Genomic DNA, 13,494 nt, shown 5'->3' with positions numbered 1-13,494 from the left:
ATCAAACAGTTAAGAAGTTACCTTGGAGGCAATGTAAAAGGAAGAGAGGGGGGGAAACTTCAGCTCAACTGACAGTGGTGGAAGTTCATTTAAAGGTGTGCCCGTGTTTATTTCCTTTCTCATGGTGCTGTAATTATTGTCCAGTTCATCCAAAGCCAGCAGCAGAGACGAATATAACTCAGCCTTCTTCTCACAGCTATTAAAATATGGGTGAGAAAGCAACAACAATTGAGACATTTCATTGATTTTACAGCTTCTGGAGATGCCCAAAGATTTTACAGGGTTTAAAGATTCCTCTCTAAGATTATAGTATATAGAACATGAATTAACTGAATTAACTTGAGTTTTATTCCTGGGAAAAAAGCAGGATTTTGAGACTGTGAATGCTACAAAAAAATTAGGGCTGGAAATAAGGCTTGGGGGTCCCTCTGGATAACACCACTAATCATAAACACTCCTAGCAGCTATGGATAGACTCCACCAGCACCATTTAGCAATTTTTGCCGGCTAACCAGTCACCCATTTTATTTTAAAGGACATTACAGCACGTGCCTCCCAAGACAGGTGTTTTCCTCCAAAGCCAGCTCATAAACCTTCAAGCAGTGCTGGTAGCACATCTCATAATGGATGGCCAGGAGCTGCAGCTCTGCTTCAATCGCTCTCTGCAGGACGCTCTGACAGCAGCTTGATGCACAATTCTTCCCAGTTTGCTTGTTGGGATGTGCTGGCCTTTAAAATAATAATCACAATAACAGAATAATTATTCCAGGGCTTCAAGATTTTGTTTGTGGTGTTTTATTTCGAAGCAAGGAGCTCACCAGAAGCTATTTCTGGTTTGATTTAAGGAAAATCCTGTTTAGCCCACAATAATAACTGTGAGGATTACAGTCAGTTTTATCAGAGAGGTGAGAACTGCACAAGCACATCATAATTTCTATTCAGAAAGTGAAGCCTTAAGAAGAAAAAGAAACTTAGCAATGCTGTGGATCTGCAACCACAACTTATTTTGTTTCCACAGCCATGGAATAGTTTAGGATGGGAAGGATCTCTGGAGGTCTGCAACTGCAGAACAAGGCTGCTTTGGTATTTGTTCAACTTCAGGAAGTCTTCAGCTCACTCTTCTCACCTGTTCAAGCCCCTGCAGCACAAAATGGTGCCCAGCAAGCTTTTAATTCCATCAGTTTTGCCAAGCCACAGAAAACACGAAAAAGCCTCTGATGCAGGATCTCAAATTCCAAAACCAAGAACAACTCCTGACCCACCTGTCAGTGCCTGTCTTCCAGTTAAGATGATCTTTGAATTCCTCCTTTTCAAAAAGAAAAAGAGAAGTCAAAACTTGCAGATTAACACCCATGGAGACAAGTTAAAATTAACGAAAGTTGTGTCAAGCTGGCCTGGTGGCCCTTCTTGTTTAGTATCACTGACCTGCAGGTGTGAGCTGAGAGCTCCTGTGGGCCATTCCGTGTTGGAAGCAGCATCCACAGAGGTCTGACCCAGCCACCCCTCATGAGCTCTGCTCACCACGGTCCCCTCTGTGCTCACTGCCCTGGAGCACAGACACACCTGGGCACTGCTGCCTCTGCTGGCTGGGAATCCAGCCCTGGGATCAGAGCCAGCATCCACAGCCACACTGGGGACACTCCTCAGGGCGTCACCACGCTCTGACCTCCCAGCAGAGGATTTATCTGCAGCTTCCACAGGGTTCTTGCCAGGGAGGATTTCAGGGGCTGGGAGCTGGGTTTCAGCACCCTCTGCAGTGCTGCTGGTGCCATGAGCTGGTTTTTCACGGCTGCTGAAGTAGGAGGGCTCTCCCTGTTTGCAGGGCTGGGCCTCCTCGCTGGGAGGCAGGAAAGCAATGTCTGGCTCCACTGCCACGCTCTGGCTGGGTCTGAGGCTCTTTCCAGAATCTTCTTCCCCTGCTGTGATTCGGGGTGGCACAGCCTTCACCTCTGCAACCTCCTCCTGCTCAGAAAACTCACTCCAGTTGCTCTTCTCCTCCTCGTACTCCTCGTGAGCACTGAGATACTCCAGCTGTGAGTCCTCCCCTAAATCTGCACCCAGGCAGGAGGTCTGAGTGAAGCAGCTCCTCCTGCTGCTCTTCTCCACTTCCATGGCACCAACACGAGCTCCTGCTGCTCCTCAGAGGGAACCACACAACTCAAAGTCACTGGCTTGGCTCTTCCTGCCTTAATAAAATTGAAGAGAAGTTCAAGATGCTCCATAGCGTACAGAAGGACAAAAAAATTACATTAAATTAACAAAAAAACACATTAAATTAATTGGCTGGCTCTGCACCTGAATGTTCCTCTCAAAACAATAAAATTAAATTAATTTGATAATTAAATTAACCATCCTCTTTTCACCTACTGCATGCACGGAGGAATTCTATAGCACCTTCCTAAAGAAATCCCAAGAGTGGATTCCTGAACTGGTGGAATCCCTGTGACACCATACAGCACACAAAGGGTTAAAATAGAGGTTGCTTCTATTAAGGAAGAGGTGAAGTTTGAGCTCTGTGCCTCCCAAAATCTAAAAACCCCTTGGGTGTTGGACAAGGGGGAAATCAAAGCATATTTCTCTTCTTGCCTCCCCTGAATTAAGAAACTTACCAGGGACAAAACCTCAAGAAAATTTGAGAATCTTTACCATCAGTTATAAAGGAACATAGGAAAGTCATTTAGCAATAGAAAGAAGCTGTGCAATTCACCAGACTAAAGCAATACACCTGCTCTGAACTTGCAGAAAACCCAGTTTGATACCAAATACCAATAAAAAGCAGAGAGAAAGCATGTAGGGATGGAAGATGTTCTCTGTGAAGCTTATTTCTTAGAAATGTTGTCAATTCTTCTCTGCCTTCCCTCAGAAACTTCTAACAAAGAAAGGAATACATAAAAACATTAGCTGTATTTCTCAATTATGTCTGCTTTCTAAACTACTTAAATGACACATCCCAATTCCAGTCACTGTCTCTGACAGCCCTTCCCCAAGGGGTGGGAGGGAATAAGGACTAATGTTCAAATATTCAAGTCTTCTACTATCCCAGGTTGCTCCAAGCCTCATCCAACCTGGTCTTGAACACTTCCACGGTTTAATTATACACTTCTACAGTTATTTTTGCCTCAGAAACGTTGTCCTTTTTTACTACACTAACTTTACCTTCACCCCCAAACTGAAGCTTGAGCAACTCTGTGGAATTAAAAAGCCGAATGCTGCCAAAGCACATCCCAGATACCTGTACAGAAATCGCATTATTACTACAGAGCAGTGACTTTTCCCCCTCACTTTTCCCTTGAGAACAAGAACCGAAACACCTCCACACTACAGATAAGATACAATAACCCCTCCTTGTCGCTGTTAGTGACACAACCAAACGCTGAACCACAGCCGAGCCCGCCCCGGCCGCAGCGCCGGCTGAGGAGCCCTGAGGGCAGCCCGGTGCTCCCGCTCGCCCGGGGGATACCCTCAGACCGGAGAACGGCGTCTCACCGCAGCTCCACGGCAGGCTGAGGCGCGGCCCCGCCGCCCGCACGAAGCCCCGGGCTCGCTCCGATCACACACCACACGAAGCCCCGGGCTCGCTGCAGCCACGGCCCGCACGAAGCCCCGGGCCCGCTCCGGTCACACACCACACGAAGCCCCGGGCTCGCTCCAGCCACGGCCCGCACGATCTCCGGGCCCGCTCCGGTCACACACCACACGAAGTCCCGGGCTCGCTCCAGCCACGGCCCGCACGAAGCCCCGGGCCCGCTCCGGTCACACACCACACGAAGCCCCGGGCCCGCTCCGGTCACACACCACACGAAACCCCGGGCTCGCTGCAGCCACGGCCCGCACGAAGCCCCGGGCCCGCTCCGGTCACCGCCCGCCCGCAGCCCTCACGGCCCCGCCACACACGCGCAGCCAACGCCCGCCGCCGCGTCCCGCACTCATTGGCTGCGGCCCGCAGCGCTCCGACGCCTGATTGGCCGGCGCGGAGCCCACTCTTGCCGCGGGCGCCTCCTCCCCCCTTCCCTCAGAAAATGGGGCCGCTGTGTCCCCTCAGAGGCGCTACCGCCATATTTCCCCAGAATTGGTACCGCTGTATGCCCTCAAAGGCGAACCGCCGTGTCCCCCCAGAATCGGTACCGCTGTATCCCCTCAAAGGCGGTACCGTCATATTCCCCAGTATCGGTACCGCCATATCCCCTCAGAGAAAGTACCGCTGTATCCCCTCAAAGGCGGTACCGTCATACTCCTCCAGAAGGGGTACCGTCGTGTCCTCCCAGAATCGGTGCTGCCGTGTTCTCTCAGATCCGGTACTACCATATCCCCCCAGTATCGGTACCGCTGTATCCTCTCAAACGTGGTGCTGCCATATCCCCCCAGAGACAGTACCGCTCCATCCCCTCAAAGACGCGGCCGCCGTGTTCCCTCAGAGCCAGTACAGCCATATTCCCTCAGCAGCAGTACCGCCGTGTCCTCTCACGGCTCTCCCTTCACCGGCCCTTTTGTCCCCTCACTGACCCTTCTCTCCTCCCACGGTCCCTTCTCTCTCCTTATGGTCCTTTATCTCTCCTCACGGTCCTTTCTCTCCCCTCACGGTCTCTGCTCTCCCCTCATGGTCCCTTCTCGTCCCTCACGGTCTCTTTCCTCTGGGTCCCTTCTCTCCCTCAACGGTCCCTTCTCTCTCCTCACGGACCCTTCTCTCTCCTCACGGTCTCTGCTCTCCCCTCACGGTCCCTTCTCTCCCTTCACGGTCCCTTGTCTCGCCTCACGGTTCCTTCTCTCTCCTTTCACGGACCTTTCTCTCCCCTCACGGTCTCTGCTCTCTCCTCATGGACCTTTCTCTCCCCGCACGGTTCTTTCTCTCTCCTCACGGTCCCTTCTCTCCCCTCACGGCTCTCCCGCCGCTGAGCACTGACAGACCAAAGCCCGGCCGGCCAGCGGGGAGGGAGAGCAGCAGCTCTTGTGCGGCTACTACAGACCCACAGAATTATCCTGTGCTGCAAGGGACCCACAAGGATCATGGAGTCCAACCCCCAGCCCTGCACAGGACACCCCACTAATCCCACCCTGTGCCTCAGAGCATTGACCAAACTCTGGCAGCTCCTTGAATTTTGCTTTGGGGCTGTGACTATTCACTGGGAAGCCTGTTCAGTGCCCAACCCACCCTTTGGGGGAAGAACTTTTCCTAATAACCAGCTCTAACCTCCTTTGGCACACATTAAAACCTACCTGAAAGTTTCCAGGCTGAAGGAGCGCAGACAAACTTACCTGCCACACAGGTCCATGTTACTTGTGCAAGGGGCTCTGCTTCTTCATTTAAACACATGTGTAAAGGTTGTAATGAAGTGTGTAAAACATCACTCAGTTGCCTAAAATTAGCCTTCAGAGACATACGATGGTTTAGAGCATCTAAAGTGAAGCACTACCCTCCTGCTTAGTCTCTTTCATGTAAGTGACAGCTCTGGTAACATATCAGGGCAAGAGGACATTTAATACTAAAATAATATATTTTTGATGAACCAAGCTACCTCCTGTTGTGAAGGAGTCTTCGTGAAGGATTCTTCAGGGAAAGCTACTGTGTGGGTTACCTCTGTGTTCACCATAAATAAAATTGGAGAATGAATCCAATTAGCAACACCATTCAAATTTCTCCTGATAGGGGACTGCCTCTGTCCTCCAACTACCCAAGTGCACCTGGCTATTAAAATGCTGAAATTTGGAGGTGCATGTCACATTCTGCCACAAAAACCACTGATATTTGGAGGTACATCTCACACCATTGCCCTCAGTCACACAAGCCCCTGAATTTGTACATGTCCCAATCAGTGTTGCTCATGTTTTGTGTCATCCTGCAGCAATGTTTTGTAAAGGAAAATGAGTTGTTACACTCATATCACTCTGAATTTTCTGTATTTTCCAAGAGAACGTGTACTGGTAACATCAGCATGGACAGACCACTCCATAAAAACTACCCAAACAAGTGACATTTTATTGGCGAGTTCTGCTCATAATGAATTTCCTTTTCCACGCTCACATTTCCTAACAGAGCGACTGGGGGGGAAAAAACCCAACAAAAACAAAACCAAAAACATTTTGGGTAACATTCCATTTGCAAGCGATAAAAATCATGTAACATTTAAAAATAAAACAGAGGATAAGAAATTGAAACAGAAGTTGTAGGAAAACCCGTCCTGGTTCCCCCAGGAGCTGTTCCTCGCCCGGCTGCCGCCACCTCAGCCCCGCTCTCAGGGTACCGAGGTTCTCTCGTTTGGTGCTCAAATTTTAGGACTGGGACATGTGCTATTATCACCATTCAAAGCCCTGTTGTTGTACATTCTTCACAGAAAAACACAGAACAGTTTGCAGTAAACCAACCAGTTCTTTTTCTTCCCTTATTCTAATGCTAAGTCATACTGAAAGTTAGGGGAGAGGGAGGGGGGAAATGTGGCTTCAACATTCACCTACTTTATCACACACAAAGGTTTCTACTAAGAGCATATCCAGGGTGAAATACACATCTGATTTCCGTCATGAGGTTGATGCTTATGGGGTGTGAGATGAAATCTACTTCAAAATGATAAACACATCCCTTTTTGATGAACAAAGTGTTATTTTTTTGCCTTTTGGACCAACGCTTGGTTGCTGGGTTGTTTCTCCTGAGCCTTGCCAGGAGAGGCAGCTTTCACTGCTGCCACAAATGAAGTGATGACCGGTGGCAATCACACACCTTACCATTGGTAAGATGTCGTATTTAGCATCTTTGTTTGCATTCTGAAAATCCCTTTGCTTGTTTTTTAGGCCCCCGAGGCTTTGTACACCAGAAATTACACAAGTCATGCACAGAAAATTGTAAATTGGTATCCACAGCCATTTTGAGGTATTCCACAAGAAACCTGGCTCTGCACCTGAATGTTCCTCTCAAAAACAATAAAAAAAAACACCCCAAAAACCCAAAGCCCTAACTGGAGTAGAAATTTAATTTAAAAATATTCCTTCCAAACCACGTTTCACCACATTTCATCAACAATTAAATTCCCCAGGGGCACAAAAAAAAGCCTTCATCCTTTTCCTGGAATAATAATGTCAGTACTTCATTCCTAAATTTTCCTTGTGCACTTGGAAGAGATGAAGACGAGGGTGTTGTTTCCTAGCCAAACCACAGAAACACATTCAGACAGCGGTTTTGGTTTACTGAATTCGTGAAGGTGCTCGAGGAAGATACCAGAGACCCCCTTGTGTTGGAAACAGCAGCGGTTCCTGCTCTAACCTCCCGTCTGCGAGGAGGAGGCTGGGGAAAGACCTGGATTGCAGGGTCTGAAGACCAAGTTAGGAAGAAATGTGATCTCCTGGGCGTGGATTTGGCTTGGTAGAAGCTCTTGAGGCAGCCACAAGGGGACAGGAGACGCTGCTCCACCTCGCAAGCGGCTCGCAGAGGGACCGGCTTTCCTGTTAGGGCTGAGGTGGGACGGGCAGCCTTGTTCCTGGGGTAGCTGCTGCTCTCCTTTGAGTAGTACATTCAGAATGAGTTCTGGTGAAGCAGAGCTGTAGTGCTGGCCGTGTGCCATTGTTACACACACAAGGATTGCCCGCAGCATTCACCGGGTTGCGCTGCTCTGCGGGAGAATGGGAAACCTCCGCGGTGATCCTAGAAGGAGATAACTCGCTACTTCCGTAGCTGTAGAAAACCCATAGGCAGTAATATTTTCTAAAGTGCTTCTTTACTTAGCAGTTATTCTTTTAAAAATCAGACTTGTATTTTGTAGCGGCATCGTTTCCTAGTAGGTCATGGACCGGTAGATAGTTTCTGATGTAAAAAACCCATTACATATTTTGTTTAAGCAAATGACACTTGCTTTGATAAATGCACCAAAGAGAGTGACCCAAGTGCAAACCCCACCATTTCTGAAAACACGGCCTTATGCTGGTTTATTAATGCAACCTTACATCCTTTGAAAGTCATTTACTTCGACTCCAAGAGCAGGGATTAAATAATACAAATAAAAATTGAAAATTCAATGAAGCTATTGCCTATTTACCCTGAAATAAAAGAGTCTCACGATTCTACTGGTGCAAAAATCCCTCCAAACACATTTTTTTTATTGGCAAAGTCATTTAAGGTCACTTTTGCTTCCAAGACCATCTTCTTCCATGGTTTCCACTGAAGGAGTTTTGCTTTGTAATGGCTTGTGGTTCCACAGTGATTTGTAAATGAAAAACCTACTATGAATAACTCTACCGTAGTCACTAAATTACAGATACTCTCATGAGAAAAGTCCCAAAACTTACAGTGTTCATTTTAAAATTTTCAGCAAGACACAAAATTCTAGTCAGAAGTGTTTTCTTTGAGTGCCATTTTAAACGGCAATAAATGGCTGCTGTGCCCTCAGGATGGAGAATTCCATGTGCTTCTTAGGCGTTGTACTTGGAGCGCCCCAGAGCTCGGCGTGGGAGGGCTCCCGCGGGCACAGCCACGTGGATCATCACATCACATCACATCACATCACTCCTCCTATGGATGTAGTGCAGCAGGCTGGGATCTGCGTGGGGAGGCACAGAGCAGGAGCTGGGGCGGCCTGGTCTCAGGAGGCGGTGGCACCAAGCGTCCCGGGCAGCGGCGGCGTTCCGCTTCCGAGCAGCGGGAAGGGCTGGCTATTGCTGGGACAGCAGAGCGCTCCGGTTGGCCTTCATCTTCTCCAGCCGCTTCACCAGGTGGCCGTTGCTGACCTCCAGCTCCTCGGTTTTGTCCAGTGCTGAACGGAGCTGAAGGAAGCAGAAAAACACCGTGACTTTCACCGTGTTATCCCTTTGCAAAGGCACAGCAAGGTTTGTGGTTGTCAAGGCTAACTAACCACATTAACTCGGAACATAAAGCATCTGAAAATTCCTTCAGCAGAGTTAAACTGCTTTGCAGGCCACACACACAGGTATTTAAGCACACTGTCAAGAACCCAGGGTATTTACAGAATGCTGAACAGAAAAGACCAAGGTAAGAAGAAATGAGGTCTCCCAAGTCTAGATTTGGCTTGAGGCAGTCACCATGGACAGAAGGTTACTCCTGTGGAGCAGGAGATTCCCAGAGAATCACAGAATTTCCCTCAACCCAGAAGCACAAGGCTCTGGGTGATGTACACCTGTCTCACTGCCCAGCTTTTGTGTTTCTGGTTCCTAGAACTCTATCCACAGCCTCAGTTTCCTATAAAACCCTGCATAAGCATAAAGAGGCAGACCATAAATCTGCAGCACAGGCTGGGGAAGACAGAGGTGAATTATTATTCAGGATAGCTGCATGGATGTGCTCTATGCAGTCAGAGTTTTGCTCTCTCAGGTGAGTTTTGACATTCAGTTTTACTTCTTTCTGAGAACAAATGTTGTCCTAGACACCAGGGGTAATGTTCATTTTGCTGGAATGTATCAATGTATCCATGAGATCGGGGTAGGGAGAGAGAGCTGGACTGCACAGAACAATGTGGGCAGCAAAGCAGAAGGATATTTAGAACAAGCAAGGAGCCATACTGGGGAAAAAAAATCAAAGAAGCACCTCTGGAGGCAGTGATAGAGAAGCTGATAAAGGTATTCAGGCTCTAAGGAGACAGAGGCACAGTCAGAGCCTGTGCACAGCCACACTACCCCAGACAGGCCTGAACAGATTGCCAGGGAAAGGCAAACAGGCTCACAAAGAACAACTCACATCCCTTTAGCAAGTCAGGTGGGGAAGGAACGGTGAAAAGGCAGTGGGAGCTCACAGCCATGACTGTTCCTCCAGTTTGAGTGCTGAAAACTTGGTTGCACACTTAGAAGGAGTAACTAAAGCACTAAAGCAATGAGATGCTCATCCCTTGCTGTGCCAAGAAAGGTGTTCCTCCCCTAAAACACCCAGGGAAGCAGGTTTCCCCCACAGGAGCAGGCTGAGCTGTGACAGCTCGCAGGGGGAGTTACCTCTCTCTGCAGTTTGCGTTTCTCTGCCTTCAGTTCATCCTCTATTCGCTCAGCATTCTCAGCAGCAGTTTTGTAGCGGGCTACCTGGCCTTCCAGTCGTATTACCTGAGGTGAAGGCAAAGGCTGGGATGAGAAGCTGTATCAGGAAGTTACTCTGAAGCTTTACTCTTCCACTAGTACTCAAGGAATAACCAGAGAGATGCTAACTCCTCTTTGATAAAATAAAAGGGAAGAAAACAACACCAAGGAAGCCTGGCAACAGTAATTTACTGCTGACTTTTGTACACATCCATATTTAAAATGCTTCCAGCAACAAAAAATACAGTCCATTGACCACATTTCTCTTAGCAAGAGCATTGCTGATGTACCCTGGACAAGAGCAAACAATCAAAATGGAACAGCTGTGTGTAAACTCCATCTCTACCACATCACATGCTGGGAACCATTTAAAACCTGTTGACAGCTAGGCATAAGGAAATGTTCAGCAGAGTTCACCAGGTACTTTTTTGCTTTTGACCATTCTTCCTTCAGTACAGAGGAATAATATATTCCTTCTTCCCCATACATAAATGTCATAGTGGCCCTCATGCTCCAACACTCCTGTTTCTTATTTTAAGGGAAAATCACAGTAAACATAATTTCATTTATCATTTATCAAAACACACTTTCTCTTTGTATTCTCACCATGCTTGAACAAACAGAACAAGCCAAAAACTTACATTCTGCTCCAATGCTGTTATCTCTTGCTCAGACTTTGCTAGTTTAAATTTGAGATCACTGATCTGTCTGTTGGCATCTCCTAAAAGAATCGCAGATTTATCAGAGATGTCAGAACAAGTGTGAACAGTTTCTAACAAGTCTGTGGTAAAATTTCCATGCATCAGGGATCTACATGGGACAATAGGAGAGTAGTTCTCTCAGAAAGTGCCCAGCAGAGAGGCACCATTCCCAGTCCTGCCTGACTCCTGCCAACCACTCTGAAGGCAGAATTAATCTGAACTCCCCCCAGCTCTGCTGAGGAGCAATAACAGAGATTTCCATCTGCAATCCTAAACAAAGGCTCCTAATTCCCTCACCTCTGCAGAGGTGCACGGCTGCTCCAAGGGCAAAGCTCCCTTGGAACTGAAGGCTCATTCTTACTCAGAGCCATGTGCTTATTATTGTACTGATACATTTTCTCACTCACATGCAGGGCACAAAATTCTCTTAAAACCAAAATACAGCTCACTTTGGAGGTCAATCATGTGCATATCTGTCCCGTTTTCCAGAACTTCATCTTCGGACTGTGTATTTTCCATCTTGCCATTCCTTTGCTTTTCTTCCAGCTGTCCCTTTAATTTTTTAATCTGAAGGACAGAAAATAGTTATTAAAATCACTAAGGGAAATTGTGGCTTGAATTCACTCCAGTATTATAAAACAAATTATGAATTTTTAAAGCAGAAATTCCAAAAAATCTTCTGTTACTTTGTAATATCCTAGAAAGTATTTTGGCAAACGACTCACAGTATTTTACACATCAGTGCTTATGTACAAGTTCAGGATCAAAACAATCAGTGAAAAATGACTGGTTTATTAGAAAAGCCATAAATCTTCTGCAGGTACATTCATGTAAAACATTCTTAAAAACTCCCAAAGCTGTCTTTGGTTGCATGCGAGTCTCAAGGCCAAGGTCACTGAGCATAAATGAAAGCACAGAGTGTCCTGCAGGGCAACAGATCAGCTGAAGTTTTTTGAATAAGCTTTTTAGCCACTATGGAATACTGTCGCAGACAACTTTTATGGAAAATCCTTTCCTTAGGATTTTTCCTCCTGAGAAGCTGGGAGGCCTCAGGAACAAAATGCAAACAATGGTTATCTGCTGCTGTGGAATGCAACAGGTGCATCTGGGATTGGCTCATGTTGGATGTTTGGAATTAATGGCCAATCAGAGTGAGCTCTGTCTCTGAACTCTCTGTCTGAGCCACAAGCTTTTGTTATCATTCTTTCCTATTCTATTCTTAGCCAGCCTTCTGATGAAATCCTTTCTTCTATTCTTTTAGTATAGTTTTAATGTAATATATATCATAAAATAATAAATCAAGCCTTCTGAAACATGGAGTCAGATCCTCATCTCTTCCCTCATCCTAAGACCCCTGTGAACACGGTCACAGAATACCATGGCAATAATTCCTTTAATTGCTCTTTACCCATCTGCAATTCCTCCACCAAACCTTTCCAAAAGGCCCATTCACCCACAGACCCAGCAGAGGGGAGGGCTTACTCTTGGAGAGACTTGCTTCTACAATTTCTGAGCCATGGCCAAGGACTTCTGAAGGACTACTATTGAGAAGGACTGAAGGACTGTTATTCAGAAATAAGAGGGTCATATCTTCCATGTATCCTGAGCTAACACACGGGAGGAATGTTTTGGAGGAAGAACAGAGTGGGCAGCAAGAGCAACCAGACCACAGTGCTGCTGATCCACACCTTGTGTTTGGGCCGTTTTTGTTTCCTTAATCCCTCCCTTGCCCTGTGATTACCTGGTCTAGCAAGGACTCCCGTTCATCAATGAGCCTTTTCAGCCTGTCTGGAAGAGAAAAGGGAGAGTTCAGTGCTGACCGAGCGGCGGCGCGTCGGGAGCACATCTGAGACACGAGGCTGGCCCGCTCAGGTTAGTGACTACTGATGGGGAGTTAGGGCACGTACCACAGCACACGAGGCCCAGCAGGGCTGGCAGGGGGCTGCAGCCAGGGCACTTAGGGCATTCTCACACAACATGCTTGTCCCAGCAGTAGCAGCAGCCAGCTGCATGCAAAGAGGCTAATCTTCTACGTTAGGTTAGCATGCAAGAACTCTAGGGTCAAGCACAACTGCAACACAAAATCTCACAGGTCTGGACAGTTTAACACAATGGCAATACTGTAAACACCTATAATTACATTCTCAGCACTTTTAACTCTTCCCTTCTTTCACATGGCAGTGACATTTTAGCTCCAATATTCTGACCAGAAAAAAACATTTGCTCATCAAATGATTTGTGTTTCGAATGCAGCAGTCCGGTAAAACTCTGTTTTCTCTTCAGAGTCAATTCTCCAGGTCAAACATCAAGAATCAATGGACAACCTGCACCAACTGTTGTGCTACATTTGGACTTGGAAGTGCTACAGATCAGCACATGGATATGTGCAGCCCTTGTTTATAAAGTGCACTCTGCAGAATGAGACAGCTGGAAAAAAGAACTACAAAGTAAGCAAACAAATAACTTCATTTTTTCTGTCCCAATTAAGGGCTGCAAAATGTGAAAGCACATTTTCTTACCACCTAAATGAATAATTAACAAGCTCAGTTTGTTCAGGTACACCTCAGGCAGGAGTGCACTGCAACACCACATAGAAATACACTCATTAGGAGAGGATCTGTTGACCTCAGCTGGGTCTCACTGAAGGTTTGTTCAGCTGGCCTCCCTTGCCAGCAGTGCAGAGCTCAGGCTGTTCAGAGCTCAGCTCCACAGATGAGGTCTGGCCTGCTGATTAAATGGTTAAAAGCCACAGGTCACTCAAGAGGAATATCTTTTTGTAAACTTTAGGAAAGCA

At 47.0% G+C, this 13,494-nt stretch overlaps 2 protein-coding genes across 4 annotated transcripts in view; both read right to left on the bottom strand.

Moving 5' to 3' along the window:
* Positions 1–3,678, bottom strand: part of LOC132075460 (RNA-binding protein 44-like) — a 32,348-nt gene extending 28,670 nt beyond the window's left edge. The window contains exons 1-5 of the mRNA XM_059475904.1: positions 3,487–3,678; positions 1,426–2,182; positions 1,263–1,306; positions 544–729; positions 22–196 (exon numbers count right to left, since the gene is read on the bottom strand). Of these exons, the coding sequence (XP_059331887.1) occupies positions 22–196; positions 544–729; positions 1,263–1,306; positions 1,426–2,112 (1,092 nt within the window). The 5' untranslated portion in view covers positions 2,113–2,182; positions 3,487–3,678. The remainder of the gene's footprint in view (positions 1–21; positions 197–543; positions 730–1,262; positions 1,307–1,425; positions 2,183–3,486) is intronic.
* A 2,269-nt stretch (positions 3,679–5,947) lies between these two features.
* LRRFIP1 (LRR binding FLII interacting protein 1) overlaps positions 5,948–13,494 on the bottom strand; it is a 108,684-nt gene continuing 101,137 nt past the window's right edge. For all 3 annotated transcript variants that reach the window (XM_059476393.1, XM_059476394.1, XM_059476395.1), the window contains 5 exons: positions 12,442–12,488; positions 11,150–11,267; positions 10,641–10,720; positions 9,922–10,026; positions 5,948–8,745 (listed from right to left, as the gene is read on the bottom strand). In XM_059476393.1, the coding sequence (XP_059332376.1) occupies positions 8,635–8,745; positions 9,922–10,026; positions 10,641–10,720; positions 11,150–11,267; positions 12,442–12,488 (461 nt within the window). In that variant the 3' untranslated portion in view covers positions 5,948–8,634. The remainder of the gene's footprint in view (positions 8,746–9,921; positions 10,027–10,640; positions 10,721–11,149; positions 11,268–12,441; positions 12,489–13,494) is intronic.

The sequence above is a fragment of the Ammospiza nelsoni genome, chromosome 7, assembly GCF_027579445.1.
Source record: "Ammospiza nelsoni isolate bAmmNel1 chromosome 7, bAmmNel1.pri, whole genome shotgun sequence".
Classification (NCBI taxonomy): domain Eukaryota; kingdom Metazoa; phylum Chordata; class Aves; order Passeriformes; family Passerellidae; genus Ammospiza; species Ammospiza nelsoni.
Note: the sequence above shows the minus strand (reverse complement) of the source record. Positions and strands in the feature narration are given on the sequence as shown.